Source organism: Physeter macrocephalus, chromosome 4, assembly GCF_002837175.3.
Source record: "Physeter macrocephalus isolate SW-GA chromosome 4, ASM283717v5, whole genome shotgun sequence".
NCBI lineage: Eukaryota > Metazoa > Chordata > Mammalia > Artiodactyla > Physeteridae > Physeter > Physeter macrocephalus.
This window is the reverse complement of record NC_041217.1, coordinates 136,524,835-136,547,420: the sequence shown is the minus strand read 5'-3', so window position 1 is coordinate 136,547,420 and position 22,586 is coordinate 136,524,835. Positions and strand designations below refer to the sequence as shown.

Genomic DNA, 22,586 nt, shown 5'->3' with positions numbered 1-22,586 from the left:
CAATTCACGGTACTGGCTAAGCAGTAATCCATACCATCTGTGACAGTAATGAAAACGCCAACCTCACTGTTCCATCAGCCCTTTCCTTCCCCTTATCAACTGTCAGGGCACAGGCTGGATCACCAGACACCTTCCCCGGATGGTGTCAACCAGGCATCGGTGTGCCCAAGTACATCTGGATTCTGATTGGCTGCACAGTGCTGGTTTTCCAGATGCTGGCAATAGAAAAGTGAGCTGGGACAGAATCACTGAATGCCAGAACTAGGACAAGGCACAGAGCTATTGAAGCTAGCTCACTTATTTTACCCAAGACACAGCTGAGGTTAAGAGAAGCCCAAAGACACAGTTTGGGGTGGAGAAGGCAGGATTAGAACCTCAGTCCAAGACTGCGCAAACCCACTCAGTATGCCATAACAATGACGATAAAAATACTTCCAACTCTGTGAGGGACATAATGTTTTAGTACATGTACCACTGAATCCTTTTTATGACCTTAGCCTAAGACAGATGAGGAAATTGAGGCTCAAAGAAGTAAAATGACTTGCCCATCGACACAAAACTAGTAAGTAATCAAGCCACTCTCTGGATTCCCAGTGCAGAGCTTTCTGACTACCTGAAGCTTTGAGCAAATTCTGGCTGCCACTCTACCAGTTGTAGGAGGCCTTACGGCTGCTCTATCTCTGGCCTGTGTTTTCTCCTGATCTTAATTTTCTCATTTTTATACTTGTCCCTAACATTTTTTAAATGCACATACACCATTCATTTTTAGTTCAATAAGCCATACCCAAATCTATGTTGTCAGAGCTGGGACATACATAAATGAATAAATGAATGTGCAAGGGAACAAAAACTTCAGAGCCAGAGTAACATGCTAGATAAATAACAGGCCTGTATTCAATTCCATCCTTTTGTCTATTTTCTTTGTCTTTGAATCTCACTTTCGTTATCTGTCAAACAGGTCTAACAAAACTTGCCATTAGCATTGTTAGGAGTATAGAAATAATAAATATAAAGCACATGGAGAAGGTGTGTATAATTGGCACCTAATAATGGGAGGCCGATCTTAGTAGTAGTCATATATACAAAGAGGCCTGTTGAATGCAACTGAGGTGATGTCTCTGATGCCAGAAACAAGGCATCGATTGCTCTCTGGGGGTTTATGCGTTCAAAGAAGGGCACTCACGTGAGTTGGTCGATGGTGTAGTAGAAGTCACAGGCGTCAAATTCAACTGGGAGATGTCAAAGTCATCACAGTCGTCTGTATCCTGTGCCACCCCGACTTTGTTGAAGTAACTGGAGAAGGCCTCTGAGGTGCAGGTGAGGGAGGGCTGGTCGGGTTTGCGGGAGGGCACGGGTGGAGGCTGGGCCATCTGGAAATCCTTAAACATTTCTTTCCCCATTTTCTGCCTGGGCTTGTCGGTCTGTGGACTTGACCTGGCGGAGTCACCCGTGGCTGGGACGGTTGCAAGGGGGGTGAGGGGACCTTGGAACATGGCAGCTGGCAAAGGCATAACAGTTTGTGTGGGCATGAAGGCGGCTGGCGGAAACTGCCCGGCCACGGTGGGCCAGGGCTGCTGAGTGGCAGGGAAGAGACCCGGCTGGCCCCATGCGATGGGCTGAGCCCCTGGCATCACCTGAGCGACTGGTGGCTGAGCACCCATGGCGATCTGCTGTTGGACAAGGGGCTGCTGGCCCCAGAAGGATGGGAGGACGGCGCCCATTGCAACATAACCTGCAAGGGTCAAAAAGAAGAGTCAGGCGCCTTGGGAAAGAATCATTCAGGGAGTCAGGTGATGGGAAGAAAGGGACCAAGCACCTGTTGAGTGTCAGGCCGTGTGCTAGGATGCAAAGGTGAGTAAGACAGAAGTCCCTGCTCTCCTGGAGTCTGTCTTCTAGAGCCCTGGTCAGGGAAAACCGCTCTGAGGAGATGACTTGTAAGCAGAGACTAGAATACAGTGAGGGGGACACCAGGCAGAGATCTGGGGAGTAATGATAATATTGCTATAGTTCTTAAAGTTCCTATAATTCTTAGAGGTTTCTGACATCACACAACCTCAGGAACCAGTGTGTCTCAGTGGAAAAGGCAGAGGGCTGGAAACCAGGCACATCTGGGTTTGAATCTAGCCTCCCCTTCTTGCTAGACTTAGGGCATTCCCAAATGCTCCAGCTCTCTAAGAGTCAAGCTCTTTGTTGTAAAGCCAGGTTATAACATCTTCCTTCTCAGCATCGAAGAGGTGTGCAAAATGATTAAGAATCGAAATATTGGAGTTTTAGAGGCCAAGGTTAAAATTCAGACTGCCACTTCTTATCTATGGAATTTGGGGAGAGCTTCAGAAGCTCCCTAAGCCTCTCCTTATCTGTAAAATGGGCAGAAAATACCTTCTGCCTCATCGGGTTAATTTAAAGATTTAATTTAGAGATTTAAAAAAATGTAAGTTTAGCATCTACTCAGGGCCACCTCATACAGTGGCATAGGTTGGACACTACAAAACTCCAGGGGGTGTACTCACATATGTCACCATCATTTTTTGCTATATTATTCCTTTCAGGTGAGATCTAGTCGTTTTAAAAGGAGCACAAGTGATACTCTGTACCATAATAATAGAAACAATAATAATTTCCGCTTATTAAATGCTTACAACGTGCTAGGGGCAGTATTAGGTGCTTCACGTCTTTACAAAATCCCTGCAGGGTCGGTATCATTATCTCCATTTGAGGGATAAGGAGATTGGTGCTCAGAGAAGAAAAGTACCTCATTCAGGTTCACACAGCTGAGACAAGCTGGGATCAGGATCTGAACTGAGGTCATCTGTCCCCAAAGCCAGCATTCCACTGCCCCACACTGCCTCACCCAGATGGCCAAGATTGACTTCTGATCTTAGCACAGCCCGTAAAGCTGGTCTAGCCATGTAATGTTGTAGCTCACTGTGGGCCTGGAGGAGACTCCCACGTCCTTCCAGGGGTCCCCACCCTTTTCAGGGTGCATTCAAGCCCAGGAGACAGATGACCAGTCCAGGCAGAGTAGAGGGCCTCTCAAAATATGCATTTTTATGGCTCTCGGAAGGAATCTGCAGGTACAGAGCAGTGAGACCAGGAAAAGAAGAGGGTGGTTGCACGGTATCCTAGCAACTTCCAAATGGAAGACTGGCAGGCGTGGGGGCACCGGGCATGTCCTGGGTTGTGTCAGTGACTCCGGTGAGCCCAGAGAAATCAATGTGGGCTGCCTCACTCATGCTCTAGCCTCAGATCTACCTGCCCTTCAGTTGATTCGTAAGGGATGGAGCCAACTTTCAAAGCCAGTCCATTTCCTTCCAAGGTCGGAGGAGGCTCCAGTAGTGGGGTAGAGACAGACACACGGGCTTCCTGCTGATCAATCTAATAGTGTTAAATACTTTTATGGAATGAGGCAGGAGTGGCAACAAAACAGACAATATCCTTATCAGATCACCTTGGTCCTAGTGCTGGGAAATGAGAGGGGTGAAGAGGCATTGGTGCTGACATTTAAACTTGCAACTTGCTTACACTGTCTATCATAATAATGCAGGGACTTGAACCTACCAACAGACTAAGAATTTTGCAACATTGTTTTTCTTATTTTCTGGTTGACTTTGACAGGGTTCAATGGTCCTCGGTGGGAGTGCTACTGCCTCCTAGGGCGTGATTAGGAAATTTCTGGGGTGTGTTTTGGTTGTCATGATAATTTCACGGCTAGACAGTACTGGCATTTAAGGGGCCAAGAGCATTGACACTAGACCTTCTATAATGTGGGAGATAACGTGCATGACAAAGAAATGTCAGCACTCTGTGATTATTTGAGTATAGACTAGACGTTTTTAAGGAATATTTTATTTTATTATTTATTTATTTTTTGGTGGGGTGGCACCACCCCGTGGTTTGCAGGATTTTAGTTTCCCGACCGGGGATTGAACCCAGGCTACGGCACCAAAAGTGCCCAGTCCTAACCACTGGACCGCCCAGGGACTAGATTGGATTTTGAATCACATGGAAAAATCAAAGTTTCTTTGCACAGTTTTAATGTACTTCATCTTCCAGGAATGTAAGAACTGTGTACATTTGAGGGAAGACTATATTTCGTTTTGTTTGGAACACTGTCAGGAGTTGTTCACCAACTTGGAAAATCATGGTCCCTGATCATGGCGTTGGAGGAAGCATGACACTCCTGTACTGGCTGGTCTGAACCTGTGGTGATTCTAGTTATAGGTACACACACCTGACCACTTAGTATGTTTTCTAGTGCAGTTTTACCTGGGTATTTCCTTACTGCAATACATTATCTTGTTATTATAAATTAGTTTCCTTTATTTCTTATTTCTATTACAGTTAGGACATTATAGTGATTTTTGAAAAACCAAGTAGGTAGGTTATATTCTCCGTGAGTTTCCTTTCAAAATATTAAAGGAGACATCACAAATCCTTGTTATAAAAAAGGGGCACTGGGTCTGACAGGGTGAAGACCTGCCCATGGATCTTTCCATCACACCAACACTGATGCCCATTTTGGTAAATGGATGGAAGGCTTCAGCCTCCAGCCAGACTATTTTTTTGCTTGGCTTCCATCCCACCCTCCTTACTGCCACCAGACGACTGTTCTAAAGTGCAAATACAGTTGACCCTTGAACGACGCGTGGGTTAGGGGTGCTCACCTGCACACAGTGGAAATTCTGCATATAACTCATAGTCGGCCCTCCACATACCTGGTTCTGCATCCAGGGAATCAACCAACCACAGAACCATATATAGTACCACTGCAGCATTTCTTGGAAAACATCCACGTGTAAGTGGACCGGTGCAGTTCAGGCCCGTGTTGTTCAAAGGTCAGCTGTACAGTGCTTCACTACCTTGAGTACGACGCCCAGAGGCCTTAGCTTGACTTTGGAGCTTTTGGGGTCAGTTCCTTTCCACTTCCTCACCCCCATTTTCCATTTGCTCTCCCACTGGCACCCTTCCCTGCAGCAGTTGCAAACAACCCAACCTGTTCTCTCGTCTCTGTTGGTCCATCTGCCTGGAAAGCCATCCCTAATTCTTTTTCACATGGCTGCCCCTCCCTTGCTCTTTGAGACTTGGTTCAGCATCACCTCTGCCCTCTAGACTCAGCTGGTTCTCCTCTGGGTGTGCACAGTCCCCCACGTTCATCTCCACTGTGGCACTTGTCACGCTGTGTTGGAATTGCCCAGTGATTCTGTCTTCCCTCATGAGACTGGAAAGCTCCTGCTACGAGGAACCTTTTATTCCTTTCTCCCTCCCCCATCTGTTTCTAGCACAGTTTTAGGCACACATCCACTGCTCCATAAATGCTGGAGGCTGGAGAAAGGCTCTAGGTAGGGGTGAATGAGTCACAGTGGAATAAATGCCTTCACTGCATTTTTCTAAGTATCCAATTAAACTCCAGCATCCGTAAGTGCTATGATCTCTGATGAGTCAGTCTACTGCTGGTGGCAGGCTTTCCCCCCCGACACCTTTTTTTTTTTTTTCCTTTTTTCCACAAGGAGCCAACAGATGGGCTGTGCACACTTTTCCGGAGAAAGCTATTAGCATGTCTCCCTGGCTTCATGCCATCTGCTTCAGAACAAAGTACAATATTCAAAAGAAAAAAAAAGGCAACAAGGGTAATTGGGTATCATGTTTGGGAACTTGCAGGTCTCACTCGCTCTTCCTGGGTGGGAGGGATCCCTGCAGTGGGGGCTTTCCCCAGACCTGTGAGCGAAGGCTCTCGGGTCACATGGCATTGTGCCTCCCTGAAGGGACATCTCACTGGCAGGGCTGCAGTAGCACTGGACATGGGAAACCACTGCGTGGCTGCCACTGCAGCCACTTAACAGCTTAGTAACTGTTTACTGGTTAACATCCAACAGTGGAGGGAGGAGGTGCCAAGGAGCATCTGTTTATGCCATGAAGTTCAGATCAATCATAAATCTCCTTGCTGTGCAGTGAAAGGAACCACCTGCATTACTGCCTTGCAGTTAGATTTTTTAAAGTGTTGAAAATTGCAATTTATAACCAGATGCTGGCACCTGGGGATACCCTCATTATTTAAAAAAAAAAAAAAAAGCAGACTAAAATGGAAGAAAATAGTGAAAACTAAAGGACTCCTCCAACATATATATAGAACTTATATGGTACCTCTTATCTACATTATGTCATTTAATTCATTTGTTCAAAAATGGCCCTCCTGGGTGCCAAGCACTGTTTGTCTTTGGAGATGCAGTGAAGAACAAGACAGTAAAAAAAAAAAAATCTTTGCTCTAGTGGAGCTCACATTTTTTGTGAAGTTGATCCTTGCAGACAAGCCTCTGGGGTAGCTGTTATCAGTATCTCTTTAATCTGCATACGAGGAACCTACAGCCTCAGGAGGGGAAGGTTTGATGTGGCTACACAGCAAGGGTAGGTAGCAGAGCCAGGGTCCCCAGTGAGTAGGGCGGAGAACTTTTTCTTTCGGAGTGCTTACTTATGTAAACACTGTCAGGCACTGTTTTAAATGTTTTATACTACATGTATTAACTCAGGAACAGCTCTATGGGGTGGCATTATCATCCCCATTTTACAGATAAGTTCCCTGAGGCTCCAAAGCGATATAGCTGAGTGTCACACAGCTGGTTAGTGGCAGGGTCTGTACTGATACAGAGCACATTCTCCAAGCCCTTCAGGCCAGCTCTGCCATGTGCAGTCAGGAAGTCAAAGACCTAAACTTTATTTCATGTATTTTTTAAGAAAACATCCCAAGAAGGCAAAGGAAAAAAATATAGGTAAGAAGAAGACATATTTTCTTCTACTTTAGACGTCAGAGTAATAATAATAACAGCATTTTCCACATCGAGCATTGACAACGTGCCAGCATTTTTCAGAGGCACTTGACTTTATTTTCTCATTTAATTCTCATGATATTGTTGCAAGGTAAGTATTATTTTAAATTCAGTTATAAAAATGAAGAAACTCTGACTCTGACAGGTTAAGTAATTTGCCCAGGAGCCTAAAGCTTATAAATAAATGGCTAAGCCAGGGTTCAAACCCAGCCTATTAATTGTGCTGCACACCCCAGGTCATTTCCCATCTCCCGGTCACTGGCTGGGCAATTAGGGACAGGAGACGGACATTCAACAGCTGCCGTGATTTTTAAGGCCAGTTAAGGGACGAAGAAGGCAGACAGTTTAACACCAACTGAAGCCCAGTTTTGCTTCTAACATAGCCGAAGTAGAGTAAGAGCAGCAAAAATGTGCTAACTGAAATTAATTGTAGACTTACTTTCTAAAAATTAAAATCTTGGAGGTAATCTATCTTTTTTTTTTTTTTTTTTTTTTAGCAGCTGAAGCAGCAGAATCTGAATGTGCAGAAGTGGTTTATCCACCGTTTGCAACACAGCTGGTCAAGTACAAGACTGCAAATCCAGGCCTTCAAAGCCCTGGCTGGGGAGAGGGCCCAGAGCAGGGCAGGCAGGTTCTCAGGCATTTTAGTCAAATGTTAGGGCCGGGGGCTTCCCTGGCGGTGCAGTGGTTGGGAGTCCGCCTGCCGATGCAGGGGACGCGGGTTCGTGCCCCAGTCCGGGAAGATCCCACATGCCGCGGAGCGGCTGGGCCCGTGAGCCATGGCCGCTGAGCCTGCGCGTCCGGAGCCTGTGCTCCACAACGGGAGAGGCCACAACAGGGGGGGGGCCCGCGTACCGCAAAAAAAAAAAAAAAAAAAAGTTAGGGTCGGTATTGCATCCAGCCCCTCTGACTCCCGGAGAAGGGGATGGGGGAGGGGCCGGGCCATTTCTCCACCTGGAGTACTCTTGGTCCTGATGCCTTCCTGGCTCACATCACACGTTTGCATAAGCCTCTCCTCCTGACCACAACCTCCATTCACACCTGCCCTGCTCCACATTTCCTTCTGTCCATACCACTGATCATTTTCTAGGATTATGTTAAGCTACTTATTTTTCTGTTGTTGTCCATCTCCCCAATAGAAAGTAAGCTCTCTGTAGCCAGGGGTCTGTGTCTTTGGTATTCACTGACACACCCCAGAAACCTAGAATAGGACCTGGCCCATAGTGAGTACTGAGTGAATATTTGTGGAATGAACATGCCTAAAAATGAGTAAGTTTGGTGCCATCAAATAGTGGGGACAAAGCATGGTTATTCTGGATACAAGGCTGATGGCATAGGAAGATGGTACATTTCTGAAAAACTGTTATTCTTATTTAAAATGACAGATTCAATAACACTATTCCCAAGGACATTTTAATATCCATTTTAGGTAGAGAAAACTAGTCATTGCCACTGTTCCGTTTTAGGGGTGGGTAAAACAGATTTGATTGGAAAGCTTAGCAATTAAAGACATTTCTAGGCTACCTATAGATTCTCAACTGTAAGTCAGACCCAGTGGCTATCAACCTCTGTTGCTTCTAGAAGTTCATAATGATCCCTCAGCTCAGACTACTTTGGAACAGAGTATGAAGTTTTAATTTCACTTTGAATAACAGCAAGGTTTATATTTGGTGGCAAGAATTTGTTTCTAATGCTATGTAATTAAAAGTAATTATTTATAGAAGAATGCAAGAAATTTGTATTCTGAAATATCCAAGCTCTGTCATTTATATAAATAAAGTAGAAAAAGGAAGATAAAGCCACAGATTTCAAATATGTAGTTAAAGAAAAAAAGTCTTTAAGGATGTTTTTGCCTTAAAGACTTTGCTTTTTGCCATGTATGCAAAAAGCAGAATTAATACCACCTTTGGCCGTGTCCAGGTAGAGTGGGCCAGCTACACGGAGAGCCTGATGCCATGGAAACCAGAGGCCTCGGACCCCACCAATTTGCACCTGCAACACTGTTACTATATATATTTTTACCCTGTTGTAAAAGTATATATTATATATATATTTTTTAAAGAATATTTGGAATATAGAACAAACGCTCTTTAAATCACTAAGACCCTCATTACAATTCACTGTTAGCAGTTTGTTCTGTCTCCTAGGTGCTTCCCTTTGCATGGGGAACCTCCCCTTCTTTAAGCCTCCACCAATAAGACAGATCTCTTCTATCAATCAGATCTCTAGAGGTCTGCAGAGCACAGACTCACCCCTCCCCCACCTTCCCTCCATCTGGCTGAGCTGGACAGTACAAATCAGGATTTGCACTGATTTGCACGGTTGTGTGTGCACCAAGCTCCCCAAAGCTATACACCTGGAATCTTGACCTTTCAGGTGCAAGACATGAGTGATTTCCAGCCTGCAGCATCCCAGAGCTTTGTGAACATACCACACCCCTGCCCATGGCAGCTTCTCAATGTCACCTGAAGAGTCACAAGGAGAGAATGGTGGTCCCACAGGTGTCTGGCATAATCTGGCAGTGGTTCAGTCAACTCTTTCTCTTTCTTGGTGGGTGGAGGCAGGCGGAAGGTGGAAGAGGACTTACCTGAGGGTACAGCAGCAGTGCCGAAAGGTACAGAACCAAACATGTCTGCACTCGCCGGAAGTGTCTGAGATGAAGACGGGATAAAGGCATCACCTGGAGTTGCAGGAGTCTGTCAGACAGAGAAGGGTAGGGGTGCGTGAGGCTCCTGGGAGACCTGGCTCAGTGCTAATCAGGACGGGAAGCAGCAGGCACAGGAATTAAGTGGGGCAGTGCTACAGAAGCAAGCCCCGGTCCGGGCCACTTACTGTGGCAGGCAGACCATGAGCTGGTTATAAAGACTATAAAATGGGAAAAACAATACCCATCTCTACAGCTGCAGAGAAGCTTAAATGAGATCATGCATTTCAATCACTTAGTACCTACCACACAGAGGCACATAGTAGGTGCTCAGCAAACGCTGGCCAGTATCACGACTATTTAGTTTGAGCCCCTACCCTCTGAGGGTGTTTTTGGGCCCTCAAATTATCCCATAATATCTTTCACCCTTCAGAAATGGTCAATTCAAAGTGACATACACTCACTCAGGACCTACTGCGTGCCCAGCTCAAGGCTGTCACTTAATTCGTGGCCGATAAACAATGTTGACTAAATAAACAAATAAAGATTAGCAAGTAGAATAGAGACCAGTGGGTCCTGGTGCCTCCCAGAATCCTGCCTGAACCTTCACTTGCAAAATGAAGCAAATGTTTTCAAGATGATGATAAAAAAAAAAAAAAAATGATGCTTGAGCAGCTACAAACTCTAAAGCCTGGCCCATGCTGGAATTCCAGAAAGGCCTGCTGCATGAACTGCCGGGTAAGGTGAGGCTACTGAGATAAAAACATGGGTACTAGTTTCTTCAAAGGTCCACACCCATTTATAGAAGCCTTTTGCCTATAGAGTATGCCTATTCGATGCCATAATATGCTTATTATTTTCTCCTTGGAATAGATTGGAGCAAGCAATTAATCCTGAAACGATGGCAATTAGACAAGGCCATTTTTAGACTAGCAGCTTGCAGGAGGCATGGCATTGTTATGAGGATTATTAAATACCCATTTGGACAGCACTTGGGTTCAGGGCCAGAAACACAGCCATGAGCTGCCGCGTTAAGCCCTTTAAAACACAATCAAGGTCATTCTCTCTTTTCTGGTGTGACCTTGGGTGAGTCACATGCCCTCTCTGGAACTCAGTTTGCTCATCTGTAAAACGAAGAGGCTAAGGTTAGACAATCTCTCCAGACCTTTCTAGCTCCATGGCCCCATGGTTCAGATATACAGCTGTTCCCCCTGGGATGGAGGAGAGACTCTCTAGAGTGTCTAGCTTCCCTGGAGACAGGAGCTGCTGTCCCCTCCTTCACAGCTCCTCTGGGCACCAGGCGTTCGGAGCAGAGCAGCTGTGCCTAGATTCCCTGGCGGCAGCTGTGGGCAGCAGGCTCTCGTGCCATCTGTCCTCAGTGGTGAGGTTACAGCCTTTTCTCCGTGAGGTGCAGCTAGCCAATGACCCATAGCACCATCCCTGGGTTTGTGCAACTGCGCGGTGCCCGGAGGAGCCACCCCCTCCCAGCAGCTTCAGCTGGTGCAGCTGTGGCTGCCTGCTCTCCGCCCACCTCCGGGGAGTGGGCAGGGGAGGAGCTGGAAGGGCCAGCTTGGCATTTTTCTCTGCAGTGGCTGCAGGGTTGCCTCCAGTTCTCAAAGCACTGGGATTCTATTTTGCTTCAGTTTTCATTCTTTTTTTTTTTTTCCTTTTCATTTTCAAGTGAGGGCTCCCTGCAATCTCTACCCCAGTGCAAGCAATGAGTGAGATACCGTGGCTGAAACTAGAGCTGGGAATCCAAAGCTTCATGAGCTCAGCGAAGGCAGCAGGCAGGGGGAAAGGGAGGAGGAAATGAAAAGAAGATGGAGAGGGGAAGAAAAGAAGGAAACGAGAGAGGAGAGGGCAAAAAGGGCCTGGGGGAGAAGGTGCTTCCTTTACTGGGCTGACCACCTGGCTTCCTTTACTGTCTGGGTTCTGGGCAGGAGATGACAAATGCCTCATCGGCTCTGCTGTCTTGTGGAGTTTCTTGCCCGTATTTCCAGCTAGACCATGTGTTTCTTGCAGGCAGGGACCACATCCCGTTCCTGTCTCTCTCCACTGCCCAGCATAACAGCAAGAACCCCAGTGGTAGCCTGTAATTGCTGCTGCATGGTCTCATTTATTTCTCAAAACAGAGCATGTATCATAATTCCTTTTTTAAAAAAAATAGCAGAGGAAATTGAGGTTTAGAATTGCTAGTAAATTTGCCCAAATCACACAGCTTGAAAGAGTCCAAGTTGAAATCCACCAGTAGCCTCTTTTACCCAAAGCCCATATTTTTGTCATCATGCGACTGAAGAAGGAAAGGAAAGAGATGCAGGGCTCTGAGGGAAGTGCATACTTACGGGGGGAGAGGTTATATCAGGAGGGGTGGACATGTCCCCAAAAAGTTCTAACTGGGTCACAGCCTGAAAAGAAAAAAAGATAATGATGTAATCACAAGGGGAACTGATGCTGTGGACATTGCTTTAAAAAAATATGATTTGAGGACACACGTTTCTTTTTCATCATGACTATATAAACAATAAACCCAGTTGGTCATTATGATACCTCTTGATCCCAAAGACAACATCTCGGATGTAGCCAGAATCAATTATTGCTTCAGTGTGTCCGGCTGTTTATCTGGGCTTAGTCAAGCAGATCTGGGTTTAGCCACCTTGCATAAGCAATAATAATACCACTTTTACATATTTACCATCCAATGCCAACACTGTTTCTCTTCTCCAGGAGACAAAGGCAAGACACAATCTCACCATTTGCTTTTTTTTTCATGAATGTATCCACATGTACAAAATGCCTTTCATGTATCAAGTATAGCAAGTCACTTCATGGCCACTTCTCAGTAAATGCTCCCAATAATACTGACCCTGAGAGGTAGGAATCCTCATCCCCATTTTTACAGCTGAATAAATTGAGTCTCATAGAGGTCACCTCAAGGTCACCTGGGCCATGACTTGAATTTTCTGCATATAGAGCAGGCAGTCAAATGACAGTCCCCAAAAGAATCCATCTTTAAGATAAAAAATGTAGTCGGAGGAGAAGAAAACATATCATTTCATACCAGGAAGGGCATCAAAAACAGCCCAGTATATATACACTATTAATCATTCCGAGGAGCTCCATCACTGTAGACACTGTATCAACTATATTCCCATCCATCATACGACAGTGTCTGAGCAAGGCCGGCCAGAGCAGTGGGAGAAGCCCTTAGAAATTAATCTGCATACACTTCCAATTTCAGAGTCTGCAGGGAGTCTGTGGTCGGGAATCAAATGGCCTGACTTAAAGTATATAATCATGTGTTTTGTGCAAATCTGCCCACTGCAAAAAAAAATACTTTCTTCTCGTCTTTGGATTTTAAGTGATAGTTTCTAACCGGGGGAAACCTAAATACACCACCCAATTGAAAGGACAGGGAAAGCCTGCCTGTCTGCCAGGCAGGACCCCTGCCCTCGAAATCTGTCCTAACCAGGCAAGGCAGGATCTCCACGATTCGCACAAAGAAAGGAACATTCTCTGTTACTGACAAATGCGTGAGCTCTGGGCCCAGGAAGAGTCCCATCCCCAGGGATGTATTTGAGCTCGCTCACTGCCAACCTCTGCAATTCCTCATGGCTACTTTTCCCTCATCTGGACATTGGAGATAACGTCCAGATAATACCTCCTTTACAGATTTATTGACAATATTACTAGCAGGATTTTGAAGTTTGGGCAAGCCTGGTGAAAAAGGCACAAAAGAGTCTTTTCGCTGAAAGTCAAGCAGCTTAGCCTGGTTAACTCACTTTCAACTCTTCCCCTTAAGCTTTCAGATTGAATGAATGGTGTAGGGCACACAATAGGGCCCTATACATATTCACTTCCCTCCCAGCTACATAATGTTTTTTTTTTGTACACGTTGGACTGTGAGGTGTTAGGCACCGTGCTGGGTGCTCGGAACATAATAATGAGAAATGACAAGTCCCAGCCTGCAGGGAGCTTACAGTCTGGTGGGGACGATCCATAGATATCGATTGTAAAACTTGCTTGTTTTCGGGAAGGCTCCTTTAGCATGTGAACAATAGTTTATATTATTTGGTGAAATGATGCCAATCCTTAGGCTCTCTCCCAAACCCACAAAAGGTGTAATTCTATTTAATCCATTCAAGGGAAGCTTCTGGGCTTCCTGGTCCTTGGAACTCAATGCTTTGCAAATGGCCCACGACTATTTTCAGTGGTAGGAAAATATTAAAATGAAGTTAATAATTAAGTCGCACAATTTACATTTCAAATGTGTTGAACTCGGGGCACACTTTCACTAACATCATAAATATAATTTATTGGCTAATTTTCTCCTTAAGCACAACTTTTAAAATAACCTTCCTTCTTGAGCTACAGACGTTCCTCCTGCCAGATGACTTCCACTCAAGGATTAAACGAGAAAAAAACATGCAGAGGCATTAAACATAGATTGGTATTTCATTCCATTGGATTTGCTGCTTAAATAGAACCTTGAGTTAATTAAATTTTATAGAAAAAGGAGATTCTTAGGCCATAAAATTAAAAATAATTCTAATAACCATATGTGATTGAGAATCTGGAATAATATCTATTTTCACAGGCCCTCTCCCCAAGTTAACCCTAGTCGTTTTATTTGTAACTTAATAAGCCATGTTCCATCTGCTTTGTTGTAATTAATCACTTTAACGGCCTCATGAGAATAAAACTAACCATTCACATTTGTAAAACACTTTATAGTTTACAATGCATTTTCTGATACAGTATGATCATGTTGGACGCTCCCTGAGCCCCATGAAGTCGGCAGCCCAAGAATCTCTCTCACTCTCTCTAGTTTGCAGATAAGCTATAACAGAGGCCTGGAGGTTAAGCGACTTGCCTCTGATTGGTCAGCTAAAAGAAGCTGGGCTTGACCCACAGACCAGCCAGCATCTTGTTTATCCATTGGTCCCTTTACCAAGCCCTAGTTAGCCTTCCTTCAAGGTAGAAGTCCAGCCCCACAATATTCTCTAACCAGAAGCCAGGGTTCCCACGAGTCCTGCCGTGACACACATCCATCTGAAGAAGTCATCTCCAAGGTCAGCTCCAGATTCCCCCTTGCCTTCCCATTCCTGGCCCTTCAGATGTCTTCAGGTAGAGACATGGTTGTTGATGGCAGATTCTGCCCCTTCTTTAGGCCCTGGGCGTCCTCCAGGGTAAGCAGAGTGACCCTGGAAGCTGCCAAGGCCAGTGAAGGGGTTGAGGAGGAGCTTGGCTGTTGAGGGGGGAGCCCCTCAGTGTCTCCATCAGGCCTGTCCCCTTCCCCCACAAGCCATCCTTTGATATGAACAAATGATGGTTTTCCAATCACTTCTGGAGTGCTGTACAACCTCTTTCAGGATTAGACCCCTGGTCCTTCTTTCAGCTAGCCCATTGCAACTAGACTCCTAGGTCCCTCCTGTAGAGAAGTTCTGAAAGTGCCATTGATGAAGGCAGAGGTATCCTTGACTGACCCCCAAGACATATTCACACAGACGCACTCCTGTTTTGACATCAGGTACTCCTTCGTTCAGGACAAGTAGGTAGCCCCTACTGTACATCAGCTACTGTGACAAGAGCAGGGGATACAGGGATGAGTAAGGCATGTTCCTGTTCTGAGTCTCATGAGCTGCCTGTTCTATGGGAAGACAGACCTATAGACACAATCAGGGCAGTGTTACGGAGGAGAGAAGCACTGGGGCTCACGAAAGGAGGGGCTGCCTCAGGGCCTTTGCACCCATTCCTCCTCTGACCTAGAACACTCATTCCCTCCCCCATTGCCTTTCCCACCCATCCTCCAGGACACAGATTAGAGGACTTTATTTCTCCCTGGGAAGTGTTTCCTAACTCAATTTGTACCCCAAATCCCACTGCTCCAAACAGCTTACGTGAGACTCTTAGAACAGTGGTTGTCAGCCTTGGGTGTACATAAGGGGAAAATATGGATGCCTGGTTCCCACCCCTTGAGGTTCTGAATTAGTTGGTTTGAGGTACAGTCTAGTAACTGAAACTTTAAAAACTCTCAAGGTGATTCTAATTGGCAGTCCAGATTAAGAACCCCTGTCCTAGAGGCTTCCCAAATGCCCTGTACTCAGGGGTGACAACATTCACCGGCCTATGTATTAACCAATCTGAATAAACACTGGCTGCAAACCAGTACACTTCTTCCAGGCTATACCGACCAAACAGCAGCCTTGCCTGGTTTTTATCTCCACAGGTGGACTGAGCACATCCTGTTTACATGTCTGAATCCCCACTATACTACATTATACTACACTACACTATGCTCCCCTACCCTACCCTTCCCTACTGACCCCACCCTATCCTCTCCTATGCTATGCAATGTCGCACTGTGTTATGCTTAGAGCTCCCTGAGATTAGGGGTTGTGTCTTCCTCTCTATTGCGTCTCTAGCATCTATCAGAACACCTAGGACACGTCAGGAGATTGAAAAATATTTGTTGAATGAAATGAAGGGGTGTCACGTCCTCCCCAACACACACTCTTTCTCTTTCTCTCTCATGCACGCAAGCATGCACACACACACACATACCCATGGCTCCTACTCTTTTCCTTCATCGCGGGGCCCGCCAGGAGTCGCCTGTGAACGTTAGGATAGGCAGGCACTGGAGCAGAGCAGAGCACCTGCCATTCCTGCAGGAGGGTGAGGATGCATGGAATGGATAAGAATGACCAGAACAACCCTCATTTCACGAGAGCCTGGAGGCCTTACCTTTGTTGCCCCCAAAATCTCATCAAAGTCCATCGGCAGCTTTCTGTTCTGTAACCACAAGGCATGACTTATGAGCATGAAATGAGCGATGGGACAATGACATGAAACAGTTAATCAGGCTGGGCCCTCTCACACTTACAGGGGTCGCCACTGCAAACCGTTCTTCAAAATCTTCAAACGCACAGCCGTTCTGAAAGTGTAAGGGATGATGAATGAGGATGAAGTGAATGACATACAAATGACATGGATTTATGAGTTTAATGATGACGGTATCTATGGTTTACTCTCCCGTGGTCTCAGGAGGTGGGAGCTGTTGCCAACGTACTGTGAAAACTCTAGAATATGCTCCCAGCATATGATAAAACACGGGCCTGATGAGGAAATACAAGCAATGGGGAGTTTGTAAGTTTGAAGTCCATCTTCCTGAAATTACAGACCTGACTCGGCCAGTCTCAACAGGGGAAGCAGATAAGAGCATGATGTTTACCCTTGAGATTTTTGCTTTAAAAAGAAAAAGTGTTATCATGTGTTACAGCCAAACTTAACCCTTGGAGCAGTCTGTGAACAGCAGGTTTTATAAGTGCCTTTGTGCGTGCAGCCTTTTCTGCTTGAAATGCTCTTCTCAGCCTTGCAAGCCCAAAGCTCACCCAATTCCTCAAACCCAGCTGAAAGCCCACCTCTTCCACGAAGCCTTCCTTGGTCCCCTAGACTGAAAACCATCCTCTGAGAGCAATAGCGCATCACTTGTGCCCACTACACGGTGAACTTCCTGAAGCAGGGACCACGATGCGTTTGTTCTTGAATCCTTAGCAGATCACAGGGGATGGGGCTTGAAAAGGTATGAACAAATGCACGCTACTAAGAATAGCTGGCAGTTGACCAAACCTAATTGTTTTGATAATTTTTTATTTTGTTGTTTATAACTGTTGAGAGCTTTGCTAAACCGCTGCATAATATTGCTGCCTAAGTATCCACTTTGTGTGGCCAAGCAGCCTGCATGGGCCTTGAACTGACACTAGCCTCTCCAGTGAGGAGATAACAACCCACAGAGTCACAAATAAATGTCAGTTCCTGATACGACCATCCTAACAGCCTTATGATCACACTCTCCCCAGCCTCCCAGGGCCTTCCTTTATGTACCCCTTAGATAAGATTCCTTTGACACTTAACAAAACCCTGCTCTTTTTTGTTTGAATTGACCAACCCGGCCTCAGGCTAGGAACCCTAATAAAGGCAAGTGCCCCAGGTCCTGCCTTGCTCTCTGCCTGCATCCTGGCCTGACCTCCCTTCATGCCCCTTCCTCCAGGAACTGAGAGTAATAAACTTCTGTATTTCAATTCCCTGGTGGTCTTTTGCTGAACCCTGGCTCACCATCCGACAACACCCCAGGGCTTTACTTAACAAATGTTAATTTAACAAAGTCACAACATTAATACATATTAGTATGTATAACATTTCTATATATACACATGTATTTTTTCTTTTTCCCTTCCTTCCTTCTTTCCTCCCTCCCTCCCTCCCTCTCTCTCTTTCTTTCTTGGCTGCGTCCAGTCTTAGTTGCAGCAGGCGGGATCTTCATTGCAGCGCGGGCTTCTCTCTAGTTGTGGCGCATAGGTTTTCTCTTCTCTAGTTGTGGCGCGGGGTCCAAAGCGCGTGGGCTCTGTAGTTTGCGGCACTCGGGCTCGCTCGTTGCGGCAAGTGAGCTCAGGAGTTGTGGCGCGTAGGCTTAGTTGCAGCATGTGGGATCTTAGTTCCCTGACCAGGGATCGAACCCCCATCCCCAGCATTGGAAGGCGGATTCTTTACCACTGGACCGCCAGGGAAGTCCCTGTATACACATATTTTTAATGCCCGTGTTTTGGTCTACATTTCCAAGCTAATTACACTTTGGGTGACTTCCAAGCAGTGTAACATTAATATAAATCTGAAATATTGACATTAAATTGGAGTTATTATGCTTGAACAGAAATGCATTGTTTCCAAATTTTGAGGAGAGCTTCCTGTTGGCCATGGAGGAGTGGAGAAACCACCAGCCATGATCACTTTCACTCTGACTGTAGCAAATGTGACTGTACATCACTCAGCCCCAGTTACAGGGTCGCAGAGCAGAGCAGGAAAACCCACATGCCCGTACCTACCACGGCAGAGCCTTCGGGCCAGACACCAGCAAATTCCATCATCAACCACCTGCTCCCACCAGGCCCTGGCTCGCCAGGAGTCAACAGTGGCCAAGAGAAGAGGAGGAAGGACCACATCAGATAACCACTTTAATAATAATAATAATAATTATTATTATTATTATTACTATATTATTATTATTATTTGGCCAGAGACAGGGAGACAATATTAGTCTAAGTGATCCTGTAACCTATGGTGTGGCCCGAAAGGTTAAGGTTATGTTGCTACATCCTTTATAAATCTCACACTTCTAAGGATTTATGGCACAGCCCCTACCAACTAGCTCTGGGTCATAACTTTTAATAAAAACATTTTTTAGTGTCCAAAATCTCATTACATCTGTCCAATATAAAAAAGCAAATGGCTTCAGAGCATGATGGATGAATTAAATAAATTTGAAAAACAGCCGGTGGGAGAGTCTCATAAAAGCCCCACCACATAATGAAAATGTGTGAGGATAGCCAGCACTGGTGTGAGTCCGTCACTTTGCTGGTGACAGAAGAGGGGGCCTTTGGTGAGGGGTGGGGCTGGGCTGTGAGGAGGCGATTTCCCTAAATTCAGACAGAGATTGGTCTGGACGTGAGAGCAAATGCATCTCTTTGGAGTCATACAAATACGGACTGAATCATGGCTGTGCCCCGTGCTGGCTGTGTGACCCTGGACAAGTCCGTGGGCCCCAGTTTCCTCATCTTCAAAGTGGGGATGATAATGATAACATCATCTCAGGTTTATGGAGAGGGTTAACTGAGATGTGTGTGCAACGTTTTGGTTGGTGGTTTGCACATAGAGGTGTTTAATAAATCAGAGCTATTAGGATCTTCTCATCCTATTTCTTTTGGCTCTGTTTTGCAATGCACAGGAACACATTTTTTAGTGTTAAGAAACTATTACTATATGATATTTGGAAAAAGATAGAAGAAGAAGAAGAAAACATCTTGTGGGAAGCCCCTCTTTAGAAATCAACCCCACCTGAGAGCACGGACCAGACCCTGTGAAAAAGGCTGGCCTTAGTCCTGAACCCCTCCGTCCACTATTGAACCCACCTTCTCCCTCTCCTCTCTTCTGTCTACAGTCTTACCTGAGCATCTTCTCATCTATACCCTTTGTACCTGGAGCTTGTGGTTACCTTCCTGTTTTGATCTTGGCTCAGTCATTTCTTGGAGTTCCTTCCTCCCACCTGAGGTAACCTTCAGTAACGCTCAGGGCACTTCAGCCACCCAGTGGGAGACCCCTCCAGCCAGTGCACTTTCTCTCAATTGATTCTCATGGGCAGAACCTGGAACCCATTCCCTAGTCTCCCTGCATCCCCATCTCCTGCTTTATCCACAAATACTACTAGAGTTTTTGTTCATTTACCTTCAAGTCTTTTTTTCCCCCTTATTAGATATATTTCTTACAGTTACTATCATGGCATGCCTGCAGCTTTGTAGTCTGCTTTTAAAAATTCAATATGAGGAATCAGACTCCCTGACTTCAGACCATACTACAAAGCTACAGTTCAAGACAATATGGTACTGGCACAAAAACAGAAATATAGATCAATGGAACAGGATAGCAAGCCCAGAGATAAACCCACGCACCTATGGTCAACTAATCTATGACAAAGAAGGCAAGGATATACAATGGAGAAAAGACAGTCGCTTCAATAAGTGGTGCTGGGAAAACTGGACAGCTACATGTAAAAGAATGAAATTAGAATACTCCCTAACACCATACACAAAAATAAACTCAAAATGGATTAAAGACCTAAATGTAAGACAGGACACTATAAAACTCTTCGAGGAAAACATAGGAAGAATACTCTTTGACATAAATCACAGCAAGATCTTTTTTGAGCCACCTCCTAGAGTAATGGAAATAAAAACAAAAATAAACAAATGGGACCTAATGAAACTTAAAAGCTTTTTGCACACCAAAGGAAACTATAAACAAGATGAAAAGACACCCTCAGAATGGGAGAAAATATTTGCAAACGAATCAACAGACAAAGGATTAATCTCCAAAATATATAAATAGCTCATGCAGCTCAATATTAAAAAAACAAACAACCCAATCCAAAAATGGGCAGAAGACCTAAATAGACATTTCTCCAAAGAAGACATACAGATGGCCAAGAAGCACATGAAAAGCTGCTCAACATCACTAATTATTAGAGAAATGCAAATCAAAACTACAATGAGGCATCACCTCACACCAGTTAGAATAGGCATCATCAGAAAATCTACAAACAACAAATGCTGGAGAGGGTGTGGAGAAAAGGGAACCCTCTTGCACTTTTGGCGGGAATGTAAATTGATACAGCCACTATGGAGAACGGTATGGAGGGTCCTTCAAAAACTAAAAATAGAATTACCATATGACCCAGCAATCCTACTACTAGGCATATACCCAGAGAAAAACATAATTCAAAAAGACACATGCACCCCAATGTTCACTGCAGCACTGTTTACAATAGCCAGGTCATGGAAGCAACCTAAATGCCCATTGACAGACGAATGGATAAAGAAGATGTGGTACATATATACAATGGAATATTAGCCATAAAAAAGAATGAAATTGGGTCTTTTCATTCTTTGGATGGATGGACCTAGAGACTGTCATACAGAATGAAGTAAGTCAGAAAGAGAAAAATATATATCGTATATTAACGCACATATGCAGAATCTAGAAAAATGGTACAGATGAACCGGTTTGCAAGGCAGAAATAGAGACATAGATGTACAGAATACATATATGGACACCAAGGGGGTAAAGCGGGGTGGGGAGTAGTGATGGTGTGATGAATTGGGAGATTGGTATTGACATATATACACTAATATGTATAAAATAGATAACTAATAAGAACCTGCTGTGTAAACAAAATAAACAAAACTCAATATGACAATCCAATTTACTCACAATTTGAACTTCCAGTGAGGATTTAAAGGAAGAGATTCTCTTGGGTTGTTTTAATACAGTTCTAGCCTGACTCGGCGTCATTAAGACATTGAAATAAAGCTTCCACAGGGAGTTTACTTTCCCATAATCTCTTTGGAGCACTGGGGACACTACTATTGTCCCATAACTGAATAAGGTAACTCTTAAGACCAGACTCATGTTACTCTTGCAGCAAAAGTGAGTGGATGAGATGGGACTTGGTGTGAACATGTTGAAAAGGATGAAAACTTATTTATGGCTGCCAAATAAGAAACCTGCAGTGGTTCTCACCCCTGGCTGCACAATGCAATCCTCTGGGGCAGCTTTTACAAAACTTCGCATGCCTGAGCCCTGCATCTAAGACTTGGATTCTACTGGTCTGGGGTGGGGTCCTGGCATCAGTAGGTTCTAAAAGCTCCCCAGGTGATTCTAACAGGCAGCCAGACTTGTGAATCACTGTGTTGGGGAATGAACTCTCTGTAGGAATAATTGGTGAAAGGCCTACTGGGAAAACTGAAGGCATCTTGATTGATTACATAATTGATTAATTAATTTCTTCAACAAACATTCACTGGGTGCTTTCCACTTGCTGTGTCCTGACTAGGCATTGGAGATAACAAAGATGAATAATACATGGTCCTTGCTCTCTTGAAGCTCAGAGCAGAGCCAGGATATATAATCATTCTAGCATGGGGGTGGGACAGGAGTGGGGCAGGGAGGGTACAAGGCATGGAGATCTCAACTCAGAACCCAAGCTGATGCTGCAGAAGAATGAATTCAATTATCCATTTAGAAAGCTCGGGAGGAATGGATTAACTTAAGTGATTTGTAACTGCACCAAGGTGGGTACTATTAACGCACCTAGTGATTCCAGGCATTTGGACGCAGGTGCTGTTGCCTGGTGAGTGATTTAACAATGAAGACACGTGCTAATGAAGGCTAATGCCCTCTGGGGTATCTAGGAGTTTATGCTCTCTCACTGTTAGCCAGGAGTAAATAGCCACTTTCCTAATTCTCTGCAGAGGAAAACAGGAAAAGCTCTGTTTGGCAATTGAAGAACAAAGGGGGGGTTGGGGGGAGTTGAGATGCAGAGTAGAAAATGTGATGTTAATAAATGATTTCTCCCAAGAGCCGCACCGTCCAACAGAACTTTTTGTGATGATGAAAAGTTGTACACCTGCCCTTCCAACATGGTAGCCAGTGGCTACACGTGGCTATTGAGCACTTCAAATATGGCTTGTGTGAAAAATGAATTGCATTTTAAATTTTATTTAGTTTTAATTGAT

At 45.0% G+C, this 22,586-nt stretch overlaps 1 protein-coding gene across 2 annotated transcripts in view; it reads right to left on the bottom strand.

Annotated features, from left to right (window-relative positions):
- Positions 1–22,586, bottom strand: part of DAB1 (DAB adaptor protein 1) — a 294,648-nt gene that overhangs the window by 19,173 nt on the left and 252,889 nt on the right. For both annotated transcript variants that reach the window (XM_028488109.2, XM_055083962.1), the window contains exons 7-11: positions 16,346–16,396; positions 16,207–16,254; positions 11,808–11,870; positions 9,409–9,517; positions 1,184–1,732 (exon numbers count right to left, since the gene is read on the bottom strand). In XM_028488109.2, the coding sequence (XP_028343910.1) occupies positions 1,184–1,732; positions 9,409–9,517; positions 11,808–11,870; positions 16,207–16,254; positions 16,346–16,396 (820 nt within the window). The remainder of the gene's footprint in view (positions 1–1,183; positions 1,733–9,408; positions 9,518–11,807; positions 11,871–16,206; positions 16,255–16,345; positions 16,397–22,586) is intronic.